General features: G+C 39.5%; 1 protein-coding gene across 2 annotated transcripts in view; it reads left to right on the forward strand.

The window, feature by feature from the left end:
- Positions 1 to 22,261, forward strand: part of LOC129775395 (protein pecanex) — a 53,513-nt gene that overhangs the window by 18,284 nt on the left and 12,968 nt on the right. The window contains exons 4-11 of one of the 2 annotated variants that reach the window (XM_055780100.1): positions 1,999 to 4,218; positions 4,278 to 4,438; positions 4,504 to 4,660; positions 4,724 to 4,966; positions 5,032 to 5,184; positions 5,249 to 5,457; positions 16,490 to 17,002; positions 17,064 to 18,545. In XM_055780100.1, the coding sequence (XP_055636075.1) occupies positions 1,999 to 4,218; positions 4,278 to 4,438; positions 4,504 to 4,660; positions 4,724 to 4,966; positions 5,032 to 5,184; positions 5,249 to 5,457; positions 16,490 to 17,002; positions 17,064 to 18,545 (5,138 nt within the window). The remainder of the gene's footprint in view (positions 1 to 1,998; positions 4,219 to 4,277; positions 4,439 to 4,503; positions 4,661 to 4,723; positions 4,967 to 5,031; positions 5,185 to 5,248; positions 5,458 to 16,489; positions 17,003 to 17,063; positions 18,546 to 22,261) is intronic. The other variant, XM_055780101.1, reaches the window with a different exon arrangement.

Raw genomic sequence — 22,261 nt, forward strand, 5'->3', positions numbered from 1 at the left:
GATTTTACCTTGTCGTTGTTTGGAAAAAGTTGCGCTGGGCTTGAACTGACCTCCGAAAGGTGGTCTAAACAGACCCTTCAGTTCTAGTTCCTATTTATTTCACACGTTCATTCTGGCGTTTGCCATCAATGGTTTGCACAGGCCTGGCTCATCGGGCTGCGCTTACCACCAGGGTATCTTTGATTTTTCTATCAGAAACTTATGATCAACTCTAAGTATTGCCATCTGTGTGTGCATATGCGCGTACCTGTGCAGGGGCGCTTATGTTTGCGTGTTGACTAAGACGTTGACGCTGACGCAAACGCATACACATTGTATTCATATGAATTTGACATAAATCGGTTTGGTAGAACATGAATCATCGTGTACGCCAGTTTGGAAGAAAAACTAGTTTCGAAAAAAACGCGTTTGAAGTTGATTGTTGTGACCGTACTAGATTATATACCGCATCGCTAAAATGGCTATAACTCGGTACATAATGGGATTTTCGAAAAGTCCTTTCTAGGGTATATTCTTGAATAACTAAACCTCAAAGATATGAAGAATTTTTGTTTCAAATTTTTGAACTAGAACACTGCTTTAATCATTCATTCAATGGTATATGGGCATTGAAGTTTGGTTAACCAAGTGCAGAGATATCTCAAGAAACATAAAAATAGTAAAAACATGAAATATTTCAAATATAATTATGTAGTTTTCAAACTCGCACTTCTCAAAGGTTGGTGCATAAAAATTAAATAAGTTTCAAAAAATTTACGTTATAACTAGTTCTTATTCAGATAATATTTTAAATTTTTCCTTAAATATTAAAAGCGAATGAACTGGATAGTTTGAAACCTCTTAAAAACAAAGAACTGAACTGAACTCCTAAAATATGATTTGAAATTTGGTTTCTCATGGAATAAGTCTGGAGCTTTTTTGGAAAGGAATAGTTTACGGAACTTTTCACCGTTAGATTGGTCTCCTGTCTCTCGTGTGAAAACCCCAACGTTGAGAGGACTTTTCCATTAACACCGAATGTTTTTTTAAGAAAACATGCGTGAGAAAACGGTGGTGTTATACGACAAGTTTATGATGCTGTGTTTCACTTTGGAAGGATAGCATCAATAGAAATGTCGAGCTAGTTAATTCAATGAGTTCGGAATTGTCATTTCTTTATATAGCAGAGAATGACAACCGGAAGAAAGAAGCTTTCGCGTCAATGCATCAAAGTTAATGAAACTGCTACGAAAAACAGACGAAATCTCTCGAGGTGAAACGAAAAAAATATTGAAAACAGAAGGAAGCCGAGAGATTGCAGAAAAAAATAGTTTCTTTAACATCGTAACAGTTTCGTGAAATTGATCCAAAACAAAATTAGTATGATTCGTTTCGTACTAATGTTTAAAGTAGGATTGGGCGATCTTTGTATTCATGTCCACATCAGGTTCAGTGATTCTATGCGCAACTAGTTACAGTACATTCCCTCAGTAGCTGCTGTTAGTTCTGTCTCTGTCAGCATTTGTGCAGAATTAAATTGTAGAAGAAGCGATCCAAATGTTGACATTATGTTGTACAAATGTAAGGTGACATTTGGAGAGATAAGAAATCGATGTATACTGAAAAACAAATAAAAAAAAATTTCTAAGATCGAAAAGATCGAAAACAAAAAAATCGATTTTCTCGAGTACAAAAATCGGAAATCGGAATGGAAAAGATCGATCTTCTAAAAATCGATCCGAGATCGCTATATTCTAGTTTAAAGATTCATCGAGATAACATTAAAATTTTTAATAAATTCATTTTGTTATCTTTTACGACACTTCTCAGTCGTCGTTTAACACGTTGAGTGCCACGTCAGAACCACAGAACAGAACAACTAGTAGAAAATTTGATTACTAGTCTACATCTGGAATTTTTATGATTACTGGAAAATCAAGGCCTATCAGGGTTTTTTTTTCGGGTTTTGAGTCGACATCCTGAATCCAACACCCAACTAATATCAACTTTTTATTTCAGTTCCGTCTGATAGTACGCAAGTAGCAATTTCCCGAAACCTCGGAGCTATTCCGAAAACATCTTCCAGCCGTATCACCAGTCGCCGTCTCAGCGCAGAGGAGAACTATCCAAGTTCCAGCAACAAAATCTACAATCGCACTCTCTCGCAGCGGCTGTCAGCGGAACGAATACCAGAAAATGCAACTGCTGCCCCGCTGATAACCTTTTTTCGTTCCGAGGTTCCAATTCCACCCATCTATCTGCCTGGCAATAATTCACTTTCCGAGCAGCAAACATCTAGCTTCACCTCCTTCCGAAGGCCTAATGCATACGGATCGGATCGGAGTTATCGGCAGTTTCAGTGCCGGCTGAGGATGTCCCGGAGTAAACACCCGGTTGTCTCCATGGAACCAAATATTGGTGCAGGCCCGAGTGGTAGTGGTAGTAATGGGGGATCCTTCCGGGATGATGATAATAATAATTGTAATTACTGTATAGATTCAATCGATAATCCAACGACGTCCAACCGGAGCGCTAGTGGTTCCAGTACCACGTTCCAGGATCAAACAGAGGTGCCTTTAAATTTCTTCGTAGACGAACCGGAACGGTGGGTGCAATACGCAACGATTGAGAATGTGATCAAAGAACGAATAGCCAGAAGTCGAAGCTCGGGTGGTGGAATTGCAAATTCTGGAGACAATAACAATACTTCAATCAATTCATCCGGGCTGGATAAAACACTGGCTCCGACAGAATACAGCCTATCCAGCGCTCAAAGTGCTGTGGATGTTGTGCCACGATCGATGTTTGGCGAAGCACAAATACGACCGAAGCGATACTACAAATTTCCATTCAAACTGTTCTGGCTGAAAGAAGTGAACATTTCAATGAATCGATTGCAACTACTGGCGCTGTTTGATCGTGACACGAGCTGGTTTCAAGTAGTAATGGCAATCATTCTCTGCACGTTAGTGTCGCTACTGGGAGCGACGGTACTGTATCTGAAGTTCTACGAAGATCTGTATGCATTTATATTCTGCTTCGTCATCGCTGGCAGTCAGTATTCGCTGTTGAAAAGTGTTCAACCGGATGCAGCGTCGCCTATTCATGGTTTTAACAAAACCGTGACGTACTCGAGGCCTATCTACTTTTGCTTGTGCTCTTCGATACTTCTAGTAGCGCATCATATGCTGCGAGAGTACCAACTAAGCCCGGATCCCGTGATGGATAAGGTTTCCCTGTTTGGCTTTCAGATATCCATAATCGAATTTCTCCAGTGTACTCAGAGCATCCTTTCCGTGGTGATACTGCTGTTTCCGTTTCTGTTTAGTTTGGGCTTGTTCCCTCAAATCAACACGTTCGCAATGTATTTCCTGGAGCAGATCGATATGCACATTTTCGGCAGCAACGCGGCATGCAGTCTTCTGTCCTCGTTTCTGTCCATTGTCCGATCAATCTTGGCATGCATTCTTCTGTTTGGGCCTGCCTACGGTGGGCTGTCGGAAACCGGCACACAACATGTGCTGTTCTCAATGTTCTGCGCCTTTCTCATAACAGTCTCTTATCATTTGTCGCGATGTGCCAGTGATTTCACTTACATATGGGCCGTTATCAAATCAAGTCTCATAGTGCATCCCGATTATGATGAAAGCAGTAAGGAAGAATCGAAAGTATCGAACGATTCGGAAGACAACAAGATAACGAGTGAAAACGAACCCCAGCGTTCAAGCAACGAAATACAAAAAGACCTGGACGAGGAAGCGAACCGGGACTCAGTCAAGGAACTTGATGATCCCCTTCCCAAGAAGTTGCAGTGGACGGTGACGGCTCGGCTTAAAAATGATGCTGTGGTGTGCGTGGTGCTTTCGATCATCATCTTTAGCCTTCATTGCAGCACGGTTTTCACGGTTCTTCAGCCCGATATAAACTATGTCCTGCATACCGGCGCCTGCCTTCTCGGATTCATCATGCACTACATAATACCCCAACTGAGGAAACATCTGCCATGGTTGTGTATAGCGAAACCTATTCTAAAGCCCAAGGAGTTTGGTCAGTTTGAGGTGCAAAATCTGTCGAAGATAATGTGGTTCGAGCGGATGTACGTTGGGTTGTGTTTCTTCGAGCGGAACATACTATACCCGTTGATTTTTTTGAGTGCCCTAACAGCTGATTCGGGTACGATTGCCAAGAAGTTTGGTCTCACAGTGGGGACAGTTCTCGTTGTTGTTAGTGGTTTAAAGTGTATGCTATACTAATAGTTCGCATAAAAATGATAGGTTAATGGTAATTTTTCTTGGCAGGTGTACGGAATGCTTACTCGGACATCGGCAGTCAGTATATTATCCTGATTTTCACCGTACTATTTTTCCGGATAGACTACAAGCTTTCTAGTGAGACCTTTCTGATAGACTACTTCTTTGTTTCGATCGTGTATCGAAAAGTCAGTGAATTTTTGTTGAAGGTAAACCAATCTGTCATGAAAAAAAACAATGTTTAACTAACTTCGACGTTGCTCTGTTGTTACAGTTACAATTCGTGGTAACCTACATAGCGCCTTGGCAGATAACCTGGGGTTCAGCGTTTCACGCATTTGCACAACCCTTTAGTGTACCACACTCGGCGATGCTTTTTCTCCAAACCGCAATCAGCGCACTACTCTCAACCCCTTTGAACCCATTTTTAGGTAAGTTAAACTAAAACACTGGATGTAGTCATTGAACCACCATTCTTCTTGTGTATCCAACAGGAAGTGCCATATTTCTCACGTCGTATGTTCGTCCTATCAAGTTTTGGGAGCGCGATTATAACACGCGTCGTATTGACCATTCCAACACCAGACTAAGCTCGCAGCTGGAGCGCGACCTGGGCGCAGATGATAACAATCTTAACAGTATTTTCTACGAACATCTGACACGGTCCTTGCAGCACTCGCTTTGTGGGGATCTGTTGATGGGTCGATGGGGGAACGTTAGCCAAGGAGACTGCTTCGGTGAGTGTTTTTTCTTATCAACTTCAATCTGTTATGAGACCGTAACGAATTATTGCTCTAATCAGTGCTAGCGTCGGATTACCTGAACTGTTTGGTTCACATCATCGAGCTCGGCAACGGACTGTGCACCTTTCAAATGCGAGGTCTCGAATTCCGAGGGACCTACTGCCAGCAGCGGGAAGTGGAAGCCATCTCGGAGGAGGTCGAGGAGAACATTGGTAAGCTATAGACGAGTCATGTTAGAGAAAGAGAATCGCAGCATCGTCGCTGAATAATATGAAGTTTATTCTCAAACAGGTTGCTGCTGCTGCACGGTGGGTCATCTGCCGAGAATGCTGAGTGCGAATGCGATGTTCACCACCCGGTGGTTGGCTTGGCAGGTGATGGCATCGAAATACGTACTCGAGGGCTATTCTATATCGGACAACTCGGCAACCGCCACGCTGCAGGTGTTCGAGTTCAGGAAGGTTTTAATCTCGTACTATGTGAAGGTAATATATTTTTTGAATGAAATTCGATAGTTCTCTTTCCGTTACCTGGGCTTATGTTTTTTTTGTTATCCCATTTGAGGGGCTTAGAATGCAAGGGGAGTAAGTGATTTGATCGATTTCTCTACATCGACTCCCTCTTTTGGTCATAACATAGCTGCAAACTCATTCCCAGCTGTATTTGACAATGTGGAAGGTAGGTCTGAACCTCATTTATCGGATTCTATAGCAAGTTCAAATTGGAACGTTTTTGCAGTTGAGTTATTAATCAAAGAAAAAAGTTGACTAAGATAAATCGATCAAGTCACTTACACCCCTTGCATTCTAAGCCTCTCATTTGTATATTTATTTTCTCATTAGCATTTAGTTCTAACAGAGCCGGATTTAACCGTGTACAAGTCACATGTTTATCGTTTCTATTAATTGTAAATTACACTTAGCCACTCAGGCGTAAGAGTATTCCTTCTGTCCCATTGTTCAGTTAGATCGAACAGCGGAGACAGTTTATATGGTCATTGAACAGCCCGGTGTCTCTTGTAGCAAGCAGAGCTTGTATGGATGAGAGGCCAGGACTCCGACCGTGTATAAGGGTACTGGAAATTGTCAACACACAATTCTGTCTGCAGTGGAAGCTCTAGTGCTAAACCCTTTCCGCATATATTTCCGGACCGTGAAATAGCACCAAGGATACAGCTCAGCAGTAATAAAATGAGCTACCTGATCACATACGGTATTCCGCCATACTTTTTGAGTGATACCCTTCGATTACTCGAAAATTGCAAGGATATCGTTATGAGATTCGACGAAACGTTGAATAAGATTTCTCAAAAGAATGATGGATGTTAACGCCCATGAACGCTACAATCAAAAGTGTTGTGGAGAGAAATCAAGTCTCTGAGAAACATATCTTGATTTTTCGACATAACTGTAAAAAGTACTACATAACATTTCTTCGAAAAATGAAGGAACGATCACCTTAGTTGTATTCCGTGACACGATATATTACTTGTATCGATCCGGCAGTTATTGCAAACTATCCTGATGTTGCAAAAAGCGCATTGATTTCGCTCTTGAACATTTCGTGGAGAAAGATGGAATCAGTGGTACCGTGGCGGACAGATTTAAATAGGAATTCGTCGAGTTTTGTGATACTCTGGGTTCGTGCGATGTGCTAAAAAATTATCGTCGAAAAGAAGAACATGTGGACATCTTGTGGGTGAGCTTATAGGCGCAGCGGAAAAAAAATACAAATCTTTGTTAAATTGGGAAATTGGATAATTGAATTTCACTAAGTGTGAAATGAGATGAAACATGCGTGGGAAAGGATATTAGATTTAGGATAATGCTACACCATCCCCCTTTGGGAGAATGACGTAATATAGTGAAGTCATTCTGATTTGAGAATTTGGAATAAGGTTGGATGCTCCTGTATTATAATTAAGTATTAAAGGTATAAATTGGATTATTTGAATTTGTTGTATTTTACAATATTTGCGTATATGTATATATATATTTTTCTTTGGTGCCATATTTACATGAAATATTTGGTATTGTTTGTGTGCTTGTATATCTAGATTTCTAACAATATGTATGTAAGCAAATCTTATAATATGCTAACTATCCCCTTCCCCCTAACAGGGAGTGGGTTTATTTCTTTATAATACGATTTTTATGTACAGTTTGTTTTAATTGGGTTTTATCGTCTACAATTGTAACATTAGGGTGTTCAATTGATATAACTTTGTATGGGCCTAGGTAAATTTTATCTAGTTTTCGTCTGTTTTCGTTGGTTAGCATTATGTATTCTCCTATTTTTAGTTGTATTGGGTTTGCTGCTTTAGCTTGTTCTTCTATTCGTTTGTGTTTAACTTTTTCAATCATTTCTTTGGTTATTTTTGCTGTAACTTTGAGTTTATATCGTAGCTCTTTATGGTAATCTTCGAGATTGTATAATGGTTCGATTTGAGATTGGTTTGTTATGCTGAAGGGTAGTGTTACGTTTTTGTCAAATATAAGTTCAAAAGGTGTATAGTGAAAATCTGTGTGAGGAGTCGTGTTGTAACAGAATGCATAGTAGGGCAGCTAGTCGTCCCAGTCACTTTGTGATGAGTTGACGAACTGTCTTACATATTCATTCAAACAACGATGATTCCTTTCCAGACCTCCGATAGATTGAGGATGGTATGGCGTTGAGAAATTTTGTCTGATCTGCAATAGCTTAGAGATGTTCTCGAATAATTCGTTCTTGTATTCGGTTCCCTGATCCGTTTGTACGATTGAGGGGGTACCGAAAACGAGAATGCAATGTTCGATGAAAGCTTTTGCTACTGTAGATGCTTGTTTATCAGGTATTGCTTTAATAATTATATATTTTGATAAATTGCATTGAATGGTTACTGCGTATCTATTTCCAGAATCTGACCTGTTAAATGGTCCGATGGTGTCCACAGATATGCAGTCAAATGGTTTTTGGGGTGTTTTAGTTTGTACGTAGTTTTCGTTAGAAGTTGATGTGTGTTTATTCTGTCTGCATGATATGCAATTCTTTACAAATTCAGCAATTTCCGATTTCATTTTGTTCCAATAATAGAGTCTACTTAATTTCTTGTAAAGACGGTTGGTTCCTATATGTCCGCCTATTGGTGAATTATGGTAGTTTTCCAGGATTCTCAATTTTTCATCTTGATTCTTTATTTCACGTGAGTAGAGGGGTGAGTAGAGTATAATTTGCAAATCTTTGAGCGAGTCGTTACACGTCTTCTTGAAGAGTTGTACGCTGCATAATTGGAATATAACACTGGATAGCGCTAGAGCTATTGTGCTAATTCGTAATTTTTTGGCCATATTTTCTACTGTGTGTACTAGATTCCCGAAGGTCTCTTTAGCATTGTTTGTAATTTTAATATTTGTCGACATTCTTTCTTTGAATCCTGTTTTATTTGTAATTGCGCATTTTATATTATTATTGTCAATCTCGCTAGCGGTTTCATTATCTTCGAATGCGCGTCCGCATTGAAGTTTGGGTAAGTTTTCCCATTCAGTTGGCTCAACTGCCTCGTACACTTTGAGTTGATCAGGCTCATTGTGTCTGAGTGCATTGTTGATATTTAATTTTTCATGGTCATTCTGATTCATTTGTTCTGTTTTTTTAGTCATCGTCCTTGCAGTTCACGTTTATTGATTTTAGAGACTCGGAGTCTATTACTATTCGTGATAGTGCGTCAGCTGTAACATTTGATTTTCCTTGCACGTATTGCACGTCAAAATTAAATTCTTCTAAATCCAGTCTCATTCTGGTTAACTTTGAAGATGGATTTTTCATAGAAAAGAGGTACACGAGTGGTCTGTGGTCAGTTTTCACTGTAAATTTTCTTCCATATAAGTATGGTCTGAAATAAGTTATTGCCCAGTGAATGGCAGTTAATTCTTGTTCTATGGTTGATTTGTTTGCTTCACCTTTCGTGAAGGCTTTGCTGGCGTAAGCCACTGGTAATTCGGTACCATCGTGACTTTGGGCTAAAATTGCGCCGCACGCAATTTTTGATGCGTCGGTTATTAATGTAAATTCCTTGTTAAAATCTGGGAATTGCAAAATTTTTGGTGATAGTAGTGCTATTTTCAGTGTTGCCTTTTGACATTCTGGTTTCCAATCAAAAGTGACATTTTTTCTAAGTAACTTGTTCAATGGGTGTGCAGTTTCTGCAAAGTTTTTAATAAATCTTCTATAGTAATTACAGAAGGCAACGAATCGGCGTACATCGTCGGATGTGGTAGGCGTTGGGTAGTTTAAAACGACTGAGAATTTCGATTTATCTGGCTGAATACCAGATGCGGAAATATTGTGTCCTAAATAAGTAACATCAGGTCTGAAAAATGACACTTTCTGGGGTTTAGTTTCAGCCTGAATTTATGCAACTGTCTGAAGACTTTTTCTAAATTATTTACATGGTGATTAATAGAACATCCTACGACAATGATGTCATCGATGTAAAGGAAGGCACACTCTGGCGGTAAACCGCTGAGTGCTATAGTCATCATTCTTTGGAAGCTGTTTGGTGAAATGTTTAGACCGAATGGTAGTCTGTTGAATTCATAGTGCCCGTTTGAAGTGGAGAAGGCTGTAAATTTTTTTGAATTTTCATCAAGTTCTATTTGATGAAAGCCTGACATAAGGTCCAAGGTTGTGAAAAATTTGGCTCTTCCTAATTGATCAAGAATTTCATCTATCCTGGGGAGTGGAAATTTATCTGGTGTTATTTTTTTATTAAGTTGACGGAAGTCTATTACTAATCTCCATTTTTTATCTTGTGTATCTGATTTTTTTGGTACTAAAAGTATGGGAGAGTTATATGGGGAAGTTGAATGTTGAATAATTTTATTTTCTAGCATTGTTCTTATTTGGTTGTTGATTTCTGAAATTTGTGCTTCTGGGGTGCGATAGTTTTTAATGTAAACGGGGTTTGGATCGTTTAGTGCAATGTTTTGTTTGTAAAAGTTATTGGAGGTGAGATAATCTCCTTCTAGTGCGAATATTTCGTTATAGTTTTTGCAAAGGTTTAAGAGTTTTTCTTTAGCTTCTGGTGGAGTATTTTTTAGATTGAGTTCTTTAATTAATTTGTTTATGCGTTCAGTGTTATTTTCTTTTATGTTATAGTTGGTGTGTTTAATTGTAAAATTTTCGAGTGGTGACGTTGAGGGTTGGAAATTTTTGGGGATGATTGTTTCAGTTGTGTTAGTATTGATAATTTTTATAAATTGTTTGTTAGGGCTATTAATGAAATTTGCACAAAATACGCCTGGTTTAATCTCTTGCGACATTACAACTGAATCTTTAACTAGCTTTGGTATTTTAATTTCTTTAATGATTTGACATCTGGGTGGAATGACGAAATGATCGTCACAGTTGTCTTGAATTGGTAGTTCTAAAGTGTTATTATTATAGAGAAAAGATAACAACCATGAATTTAAGCAAATGTTACATTTGTATTTTGTTAGAAAATCTCGGCCCAGAATGCCGTCAGCTTTAATGGGGAATTCATTTGCCACAACTTGAAATTCTATTGGAATTTGATTATTGTCAATAATAACAGTGGTTTTAGTTTTGCCGATCGTTTTTATTTTTCCTTCTGTTACGCCGCTGATTATACAATTATTATTGATGTCTACCATTGTGCTGTAAATTGAGTTTCTTTTTATAATCGATATGTCAGCTCCAGTATCTAGAATTAATGTACATGGTTTTGAGCACATGCGTAGCTTTACTGTCACAAACATAGAACAAGTTATATTGTAATTAAAAATTTTCAAAATTGGTTTTCCTCCATGTTCGTTTCCGTGTCGGCGCGGAGGTCCGCCGTCGGATTTCCTAAGTTTTCCGCCAAGCCAATATATCGCTGTGACTGGTTAGTGAAGTTTCGACCATTGCCTCTATTTTGATTGACCCTGAAACTTGAGTGAAAATTGTTGTTATTATTGTGGAAGCGGTTGTTATGATACATTCCGCGACCACGGTGTGTGAAATTTGTCGGTCTGCCTCTGTTGTTAAATCTGGGTTGTTGATATTGTGTTTGGCGGTTTTGCATTGGACGGTGTGTATGATATGCCAACACCGTAGTTGGTTTATTTGTTAACGTTTTATATTTGTTGACCTTCTCGATCGCGTCCGCGACTGCGGTGAAGGTCCCTGCGCGTAAAATTGTTTTTATATCGTTGTTTTGAATACCTTCTATGAGGGCATCTACGCCCGCTTGGCAAGCAAGTTTTGCTGCGCGTTGCGGTGTAGTTTCTTTTTTAATGTGGAGGTCGATTAACTGTTCGGTCAGTTCTTCGACCTCTTTGCATAATTCGTCAATTGGTTTTAATTTCAACCCTTTTAATTTGGCTAGTACATTATCAGTGCTAGCGTTAGATTTGCAAGATATTCTTAGATTTTTAAGCAATGTTGTGGTATCGGTGCTACCGTTTATGGCCCTTCTGGCTTTTTTATCCAATCTCGTTAATAAAAATTTATATGCCATTGCTTTGTTAGCACTTGGCGTTATGTCGGAAAGGAGTTCCGCAGAGCTAATGAATCTATCTAAGCCTTCTGGTGAACCATCGTAGATGGGCACCATGGCTGAGGCTTCTTTATAATCAAAGTTACTCATTTTGGTTTCTTCTGCTATTTCTAGGCAGCTGATAATATTTTTATATATTTTCCTCGCGTCTACGATAAATTTCACAAATTCTAATGAGAACTCGCCTGTTGTATAAGGTTGTGCTATTAGTTTTATCTCTTTATAAATTAGTTCTCCTTCTTTCACCTTCTGAGCGAGTGTATTTTTCCTTAATTTCTGGACGCTGTCTTGTTGTATTATTTTATCAAGGGTATTTAGTTTTTCAATTTGCTCCTTAATTTTTGCTGCTGCAACTTCTGCTTCTTGTGCCATCTGTAAATTTTTATTTATGCATTTTGTAGGCTACTAATGGTGCGCGCTGCTTTCAGCGCTTCTTTATGTGTGCATGATTTGTATGCTTTAAAAATTTTTATTATCATTTGTGTTGCGACTATTATTAATATAATATAAAGAATGATCTCTTGCGAGTCGTGTCTATCACTATGGTTCTCTAAGTGATTTAATATATTGACCTGTGGGTCACCCGAGTTTTGAATTTTTTTCGAGTTGAATAAACCCATTTTGGTATTTTCTAAACACATAAAAAAAATTATTGCCCGTTAATTGGGTGAATCGATTTTTGTCGAGCTTGTGCTAAATTCTAACAAAAACTGAATGATGGTTTATTCCTCATAACAACATTTAATCATCCTATCTGGGTCTGTTAATTCACATTGTTGCATATACGGTTTGATGGGACACATTGTTTTGCAATATCAAAAAAAAATATATTCTCTGATCTTCAACAGATCGAAATAATTTAAATGATTCCTTTTATTCTAGACTTTCTGTAACTCGCCTTATATATATTTTTGTTTGACTCACGCTAACTGCTTGTTGGCTTGCTGGCTCGTGTTCATTCCGGTCCTCTTCGGCTGGCTGGTTCCCTCTGGCTGGCTGGTTTCCTCTGGTTGGCTGGTTTCACTTGTGTTACTGCTTTCACTGTTGTTTTCTGCACACTTGTGTTACTGCTTTCATTGTTGATATCTGCACACTTGTGTTACTGCTTTCATTGTTGATTTCTGCACACTTGTGTTACTGCTTTCATTGTTGATTTCTGCACACTTGTGTTACTGCTTTCATTGTTGATTTCTGCACACTTGTCAGCACTCGCAGAGTTTGATAAAAAGGCACTAGTATCATTTTTGCTGCTGCGGTCACTTGTTTTGTGGTGAACACTTGTTCGCAATACTAGTTTGTTTTTTTAACTCGTGCTGTTGCACGGCTGCTGCGATCACCTATTATGACAATACACACATTTCTTTTCTTTGCACAAATTCGTCCGCCGGTCTGCAACTTCGGTGCACTTCGGACGGGGGTGCACCTCCGTGTGTACACAAATTTAAAGTCTCTTCCCTCACTCTGCCGCTCACTTGTCACTTATGCTGTGTTCATGTTCATCTGCGGCCCGGTGTCACTTGGTCGCCATGTAACAAACGTGGGGGGAAAAGTTCGGATAATTGAAACGGTAACGTGGTTCTCCCGGCGTCCACCATGCATCACGTATATTCAACGACTCCTTCATTTGTACAAACATCACTCTTAAATACTAGTTTACATTCATTCACTTAAACTCTACACAAACATTCCTTATTGCTATTACTGGGCGGAGCATCTCGCCTGAAGGGAAAAATGGAAAGAGATAGACTGAGGACAGACAAATGGTAAAAGATGTTGTGGGTTTTAGCCTTCCGCTTTGCTTGAGCAAGCGTGGCTTAAGTGGGTCATAAACATAACATCGGATACTTGCGCTGTGTGGCTAGGCGTACACATGTTGCTTCAAGTCTCGTGTTTTATTTATATTTAAATGTTATTCCGTCGGTCGTAAAGTTTATAGCGGGTGACTAATACTTTATGACTTGTGGTTTAACGAGGGTTTGGGAAATTGGATAATTTAATTTCACTAATTGTGAAATGAGATGAACCATGCGTGGGAAAGGATATTAGATTTAGGATAATGCTACAGGATCCTCATTCTGTCGTATGGTAATGCTACATTGGAGCGAGCTTTCTTCGTGAACAAAGAATGTTTGGTTATAAACCAAAATGACCAGAGCTTGGTATCTCAGCGCATTGTTCACAATGCCATCTTGGATGCAGGTGGAGTTTTAAATGTTGAAATAACAAAAAAGTCTCATGCAACACGCAACGAGCTCTCACGAGCGTGACGTCGAAGTTCCCATTATCATTAATTGACGGGCAGATGAAATTGATAAGTCAGTAATTAATGAACCAACAAACGAACGTTTTCTTAAGGGGGTATTCTAGTGTAGAGACACGAATTTCGGGCGTTTTTTCGAGCTACGCAAAAATAAAACGAAGAATATTTTTATTATACATTATATTAGGCTGTCAAAAAAGTCCTGCGGTATTTCCGCGAGGTGTCGTTATAAGCGCATAGTTCTAGTTGTATTCATTGTAGCGAGTCATACTATAGCTTGTTGGAAAGGTATTTAAGGCGCTATAATATAGTCCTTGACAGTGTTTTGTTTGGTTAAGTCGTTCGTGAGTTATAGTGTCGCAAATATGGAGCAAAATAAAGAGAAAATCCGACATATTTTACAGTACTACTATGACAAAGGCAAAAATGCATCTCAAGCTGCCAATAAAATTTTTGCAGTTTATGGACCCGATACAGTTTCCATTTCCACCGCACAACGATGGTTTCAACGTTTTCGTTCTGGTGTAGAGATCGTCGAAGATGCGCCACGCTCCGGAAGGCCTGTCGTCGAAAATTGCGACAAAATCACTGAATTAGCCGAGAAAGACCGGCATAGTAGCAGCCGTAGCATCGGCCAAGAGGTGGGGATAAGTCATCAAACCGTCATTAACCATTTGAAGAAGCTTGGATTCACAAAGAAGCTCGATGTATGGGTGCCACACACGTTGACGCAAGAAAACATCTTTGACCGTATCGACGCATGTGAATCGCAACAAAATCGATCCGTTTCTGAAGCGGATGGTGACTGGCGATGAAAAGTGGGTCACTTACGACAACGCGAAGCGCAAACGGTCGTGGTCGAAGCCCGCTGAAGCGGCTCAGACGGTGGCCAAGCCCTCATTAACGGCCAGGAAGCTGTGTGTTTGGTGGGATTGTCAAGGAATAATCTATTATGAGCTGCTTCCCTATGGCCAAACGCTCAATTCGGACCTGTACTGCCAACAACTGGACCTCTTGAAGGTAGCACTCATGAAGAAGAGACCATCTTTGATAAACAGAGGCCGCATTGTCTTCCATCAGGACAACACCAGGCCACACACTTCTTAGGTGACGCGCCAGAAGCTCCGGGAGCTCAGATGGGAGGTTCTTTTGCATCCGCCTTATAGTCCGGACCTTGCACCAAGTGACTACCACCTGTTTTTGTCCATGGCGAACGAGCTAGGTAGTCAGAAGCTAGCCACAAAAGAGGCCTGTGAAAATTGGCTATCCGAGTTTTTTTTGCCAATAAGGAAGCGAGCTTCTATAATAGAGGTATTATGAAGTTGGCATCTCGTTGGGAACAAGTCATCGAACAAAACGGCGCATATTTGACTTAAAACAGATGATTGTAACTAATTTTATGAACAAATGAAAATTCAAAAAAAATACCGCAGGACTTTTTTGACAGCCTAATATCATTATTTGTTCATCTATCTTTCAACAATAAAACAAAATGTGGATAACTAGAATATTTAAAAGCTGATGAAGTGAGGGGGCTCAAAAACAAGTTGTGCCATGGCGTACACGATTTCAGCCCTTCTGGTTATCTGAAACAAAAAAGTCGAACAGATTATGAATCTGTAAAGATGCCGCTATCGCATGAACCTCGGACAAGTCAAAAACATGTTTTTTCTACAAAATAGCGGCCGTTTCAAAAACAAAATGCAGTTTAAAACGTTTTTCCTACGTTTCCCGATTTTTTTTTAAATAGAAAAATTTAAAAAAATATTATTTTTCAGAGGTTCATGCGATAGAGAGATGCCTGCAGATTGTATTTATATAAATTCGACATGAAACGGTTCAGTAGAACTTAAGATATCGTGTATGCCAGTTTGAAAAAACTGGTTTCGAGAAGAACGCGTTTGAGGTTCATTGTTATGACCCTACAAGGTTAGATATCGCATCACTAAAATGTATATTCTTGAATTCTAGAGTATATTCTTGAACGCCTAAAGTACAGAAATATGAAGGAAAAATATTTGGATTTTTTTCGAATTTCTAGGCTAGAATACTGCCTTAAGGTAATCTTTGTAAGTCAAGTTGTACGATTAACAAAAAATGTAAACATTCTGTCTGCATATGCGAGTGTTACCCTACCCACAATTTTATTTTAATCTCATCTATGTAGAATTTTATTTTAATCTCATCTATCATAGAATAATGAATGAAGGTTTGTGATAACTGCTAATTTCTACCTGTCTAATTATGTTTAATCGCAATGAAACCATCTGTGAATCGTAGTCCGTAGATCGAGTCCTTAGTCACAAAGTCACCATTTTTCGAGCCCTTAGTCACCATTTTTAATACTAACAAAATTCTGTGGCTTCATGAAACTTTGGATATATTGCAGATATTTTATTTATTTGTTGACAGATGTAAAAACAAAAAAAAACAACAATAAGGATAATATCGATAGAAAATGGGAACTTAAAAGCTTAAAATTGAATCCAACGCTATTCTTCAATATTCATCTTCACACCAATGCAACAACACACTGTAACTTACAGAGCAGTAACCCAACTTCTAATCGTCTGTTATTCATAATATTGTCAAAGTAAGTCGGGGGAATGTGTATCTTTCAAACTCGAACAGCTTTCAATCGATCGCGGCCCTAAAATGTGGCTCTTTGTACTCTAGGTGTAATTCAGGATGATACTAACTCAAACCATTCAACTTGCAGAGCATCATCTACTATGTCATCCGCTCGCCAAAGCTAATTAACTGGCTGCAATCGCAAGTGATCGAGGAAGCACTGGAGCACACACTGGATCGTCAATTCGTCGACTTGGATCCGGTCTTCAATCACAACTTGGACGATGATTACGATTTTCGGGCAGCGGGAGTCACTCGTGCGAGTTTCTGGAATGTCTACGGCGAATGGATCCAGTTCTGTTGCGAGAAAAAACGTCAGCAAATGCAAGCTGCTATGAATGAGAAGAATACTCCGAAGAAAACTGGCGCTTCCACTTCGACACCAGGACCTGCCACTGTATCGCCAGCTTCCACGAATAATGGATCGATGAAGGTGAATGTGGGCACATCAAGAGAGCATAGTGAGCAAAGTGGAAATGGGAATGGTACAAACAAGCAATCCAATGAAGGAGAATCTAGCATGACCGTGCCTACAACTTCAAACTCATGTAACAATGGGAACAGTTTAGCGGGGACCTCAAATCAACCATTCTTCAACTCGGTACGGTGTTATAACAGCATTCATACAAAATGAGCATCTAATGAAGATCTTTTTTTTTCAGAACCGCGATTCGATCGTCACATCACTGTGCATGGCGCTAGCACTCTTGGCACGAAGAACATTGGCCACCGCCAGTCACAGTTCGTCTTGTGGTGTGGAGTTTTTCCTACATGGTCTCCACGCGCTCTTCAAGGGAGATTTCCGTATAACGTCGACGCGAGATGAATGGGTCTTCGCCGACATGGAGCTGCTACACGGTGTTGTTGCTCCGGCAGTACGTATGTCACTGAAACTGCATCAGGATCATTTCCTCTGTCCGGACGAGTATGATGATTACGGGGCGCTGTTTAACGCAATCGATTACCATACCAAAGAGTTGGTGATTTCGCATGAAGCCGATCCGTTGTGGCGGAACGCCGTTCTCAGGGGTACGCCAAATTTACTCGCATTGCGTCACGTAATGGACGATGGATCGGACGAATATCGAGTTATAAGACTGAGTAAACGATTCCTAAGCTTCAGGGTTATAAAGCTGAATCGTGAGTGTGTTCGAGGCTTGTGGGCTGGACAGCAGCAGGAGCTAATTTATCTCCGAAACCGTAATCCGGAGAGAGGAAGCATTCAAAATGCTAAACAAGCTCTCCGCAACATAATCAATTCGTCCTGTGATCAACCCATTGGATATCCCATTTATGTATCGCCACTAACCACGTCCTATGCGGAGACCAATGCACAACTCTGCAGGATTATTGGTGGCGAAATCACTTTGGAGAAAATCCAACATATGATTATTTGCCTTTGGAATCGAATAAGACAGCGTTGCCGCGAAGGCTGCAGCAGCGGAAGTGCAATAATAGACAACGAAATGGCTGAAATACAGGGAGTTTACTGTAACACCCCTACGCCAAACAATACTCTATCGGGAACCGCCGGAACCTTGTCGTACGGAAGTCAGAATATGTCGCTCTCGGGCGCAGCGAATCGTGGTAGCCTTGCCAGCATCAACAAACCAACTAGTTCGACACTTCTAGCTGGTTTTCTGAATCGTGAACGAGATTCTGAACGGGACACTTTACGGGATAGGGCCGGAGTAACCAAACGCAATCTAAGCAGCAATAGCAAAGATCGAATTGACCGGGCACTGGCTGCTAGCAAACGGGAATCCTTTAAAGAAGCGCTTGCCAGTGGAAGTGGTATGAACATTGTTAGTGGAGGCCATAATTCAGGCCTGAAGCAACAGGAAAGTCAAGAGTCAACGTCGGGTAATGCGAAAAGTAACACCTCGTCCTCAATGAATCTAAATATGCCAAATACGAGCACGGCTATGAGCAATTCTGTTATGCTAACGCTGTCACCACCCGATGAGAGCTCATATATGATATTCTCCATGACAGAATCTACAAATTCTGTAGAGGCAGCAAACTCAAAGGAGAAAAATCGAGCCAATGAAGCAGATGATTTGGGCCAATCACAATCCCAATGGAATAATGCGCCACCATCTATAGGGTTAAATAAAAAAGTCATTATTGTGGACGCTTCCCAGGTATGTAGAGGACGAGTTCATTAAGGGGGGACCCTACTCTGAATGGTCGAAAAGTAACGGATTTTCGTGATTTCGAATGTTGGAATTGAAGTTGCTGTTGGGGCATTCTGGAGGTTGGTTAAGGTATACAGTAAAACCTGTTTTTGTGCGGTTTTTTTGTGCGGTTTTCTGCGATTTTTTTTTGTGCGGTATATGAAAAAAAGCATATTTGACGAAGTTTTTAAATTAAAAAATAAATCGTCTGCCAGAGCATTGCTGACTGAAAATAAATTGTCGTTCAAAGGAGTTGATGTCAATTTGCGAGACAACTATAAGTTGAACCATTTGAAGCGTTTAGCTAACTTCTTTAATTTAAAACAAACGCTAAATGATTTTACTCGTATTTTCAGTCCTATTTAAACCTTGATTGATCATGTTTATTCCAATTTTGAAACAATTTGCACTGTTACTGATATAAATTTGAAAATAACCGTTCATGAGACCTTAGTTATTGTTGTAGATAAATTCGTTAATAACGATGTTTTTTGTAAAATTAAAGTGCTTGAGAAAATATTCGAAACATGTTTTAGAGGCGAATGAACTGAAAAGTTTAAAACCTCTATAATCCATCACGTTCGTTCGAAACATGCTGTTTCGAATCTCGGGTTGTGAAGCTTGGATTACCCATTCAGGCGAACATTTAGATGAATCAGCCGCTGTTCTAGCTGATGCCTTGAAAACGTGTACCAATCGACTAGTTACGCAAAGTTTGTGTGTGTGAAAAACTCATACAATACAATTTGGTTCTTTGTGTGTCTTAAACGTAAGAGAGACAGATGGTACAACAAATTTCGTAGAACAAATGATGGAAATCATTGGAATATGTACACGATCGCATGAATGGATATTTACAATCGATTAAGAAAACTCGTTGTGAATGCATTCAGAGGAAGAATGATCAGCATCAAAGCAACAGCAAAGAGTTATGGAAATTTTTTAAATCCTCATTGACGCCTAGCAATATCAGACAGCGGTCCATTACTTTTAATGGCATACTTGAACAGTCTAAACAGGTAATAGCATCCAAGTTCAACGATTATTTTACCAATAGTGTTTCGTTGATCAACCTATCCATTAAACCGGTTGATGAATCTGATGAAATAATACAGCCGGTTAATAGTAGTTAATACGAACGAACTTAGAAGTATTTGCTATTCTTTAGGAAACATGGCTGAATTAGATAATGCTAACGCAAGAGTTATTAAAGATTGCTTTCATTCTATTGATTACATCTTGCTGGACCTTATTAATATTAGGTTGGGGAAAAAGTAATTCATTATTTTGGGTGAAATTCAAAATTATTTTTAATATGTTTCGGATGCCATTCTAAAGGTAGCTTCTGAAAGTTTCTCGCGGCTTACACCGCGAAACCTGCCCAGCTTAGCTCACCTCTTTTTTAATATAATCTCTCAGGGTCGGCCACCGACCTCGGGAGGACTCTTCGACCCGTAATTTCTCGAAACGGAAACTTAGAATCACCTTTTCCAATGTGGACTGGTTCTGAGAAAGGAGGATAGACAACTCGTAGTGGGGGTTAATTTAATTTTTTTTTATTTTCTAAAAACGTGGGCTAGTATCGATGCGGCGCAGGATGTCACAAGCTGGGACCCGTTGATAACCTCGTTGATGAGAGAGAGAGAGAGAGAGAGAGAGAGAGAGAGAGAGTTAGAGAGAGAGTTTAGCACGTACCTGGTACTCTTAGATTCGCGTTGATTCGAAGATTCCCGTGGATTCGTGGATTCGCGTGGTTTCACGCGGATTCGTGGTGAGGTTCGATGTCGAACTTCGTCCAGGTGTTCGCTGGCTATTTTTGCTCCTCAGGACTCGCGCTCCACACTCGTTCCTTCGCGCTTTCAACTCTTTCACTATCTTTCAGCTTTCTATATCTCCAACTTTACTTTAAACTTTCTAATTCGCTTTTCTCAATTTTTTATTAACTTCCGCTGTGCTTCTTCAAATAAATCTCCTTTTTTTTCGAAACGTGTTCTGACTTCCGTCTAGCTTGAAGGTCGACGTCCAAGTCCTCGTCGTACGCTTCAATTCCTCCCTTTTTCCTTTTCTCTCTCTCTCTCTCTCTCTCTCTATTTCCTCTTTCTTGCTGGTCTAAACTTTCCGGATCTATCGCTGTCACTCGATGCTCCCCAGTGGTTTACTCCTCAAAGGTATGGGTTAGTAGGTTGCACAATTATTATAGCAATCAAAAAAATTACATTTAACGCAATTTACAGAACCAGAATTAACTAAACAAAATTGACTTATACACTCAAGAAAAAACATAGAAAAGACAATTTTATGTTTCACGCGTTATTGTGGCGTAACACTTCATAATGTTTCTATCATAGAGGTCCTTGGCCTTATTGGCGAAAAACTCAAGCAATAGATTTATACAATCCTCTCTTGATTCCAATTTCTTATCTCTCTGGAAATTTTCCAATGCGAGAAAATGGTGGTAATCGCTTGATGCCAGGTTCGGACTATGTGTGGATGCATTAATCAAGCTCTCGGAATTGTGTGGCCTTGCGCTGTATTGATGGAACATAACACCTCTTTTGTTGGCCAACTCTGAACGTTTCTCGTCGATCGCTAACTTCAAACTGTCCGTTTGTTGACAGTAGAGTCCTTAAAAAAAAATTTTAAATCACATTGGACGTATTTTACTGTTGTAGTATGGGCACCATAAACACCATTTACAAATTCAGTGGCCTGGTTTGCATTTTCGCATTTATAGAAGAAGTGTAAAATGTATCGAATTTTTTCCTTGTTGACATCCATTGTTAACACCCTGTAACTCACAACTGATTGGAACAAACGAAAAGCTGCAAAAGGTTTTTTAGTGTGAAATTTCACCTTTACAACGAGCCTAAACTTGAAATGATCGATATTACCCGAGATATTGATCACTAAAGCTAGCTACCGATAAAATAATGGAAAACTTTTTCCCCAACCTAATATATCCTTACTAACTAGGCATGTGCCTCTGGTATAGATGGAATCCTTAACAGTCCCAACTCAGAAGGTTGCTGGAACGATTATATCCGAAGAGTTTCGTCCCATCATCATGTTGCACGCGTTTGAGAGAATATTGAAATAAGTTGTGAAGGACCAGCTATTGGAATACTTAAATTGCAACGCTTTGCTAATACCAGAACAATCAAGATATCGGAAAGATCATTCCATGATGTTAGCAAAATGGATAGAGAAACTAGAATGTAAAGATACTATCATTGCTATTTTCTTAGATCTAAAACACGCTTCTGAAACAACTTCTAGACCCTTGTTGTTAAACACGATTGAGCCCTTTGGAACTACGAGTACTGCATATAAATGGTTTGAAAGCTATTTGGATGACAGAACTCACCGGGCTATTTCAGTCTCTTAGGGAATACCTCGGGGAAGTGTATTAGCCCTTCTTATATTTATTATTAACATCAATGACATGCGAATGACATTACGGTTTAGTGATATTAATATTACATTATGGTTATTTATTGCAGCTAAAGATTTAAATCAGATCGTTTTACATTCAAACCGGGATTTGTGTTCTTTACGTAGATGGTCAGTGTTTGGATTTCGATCAAAATCGAATGATACACAATGTGTCATGCAAGTAATCTCTCACGAACATATAACCAAATATGAGAGGATCATTCAGATACTTGTATGAATGACAGTAATCA

The sequence above is a fragment of the Toxorhynchites rutilus genome, chromosome 3 (genome assembly GCF_029784135.1).
Source record: "Toxorhynchites rutilus septentrionalis strain SRP chromosome 3, ASM2978413v1, whole genome shotgun sequence".
Lineage (NCBI taxonomy): Eukaryota > Metazoa > Arthropoda > Insecta > Diptera > Culicidae > Toxorhynchites > Toxorhynchites rutilus.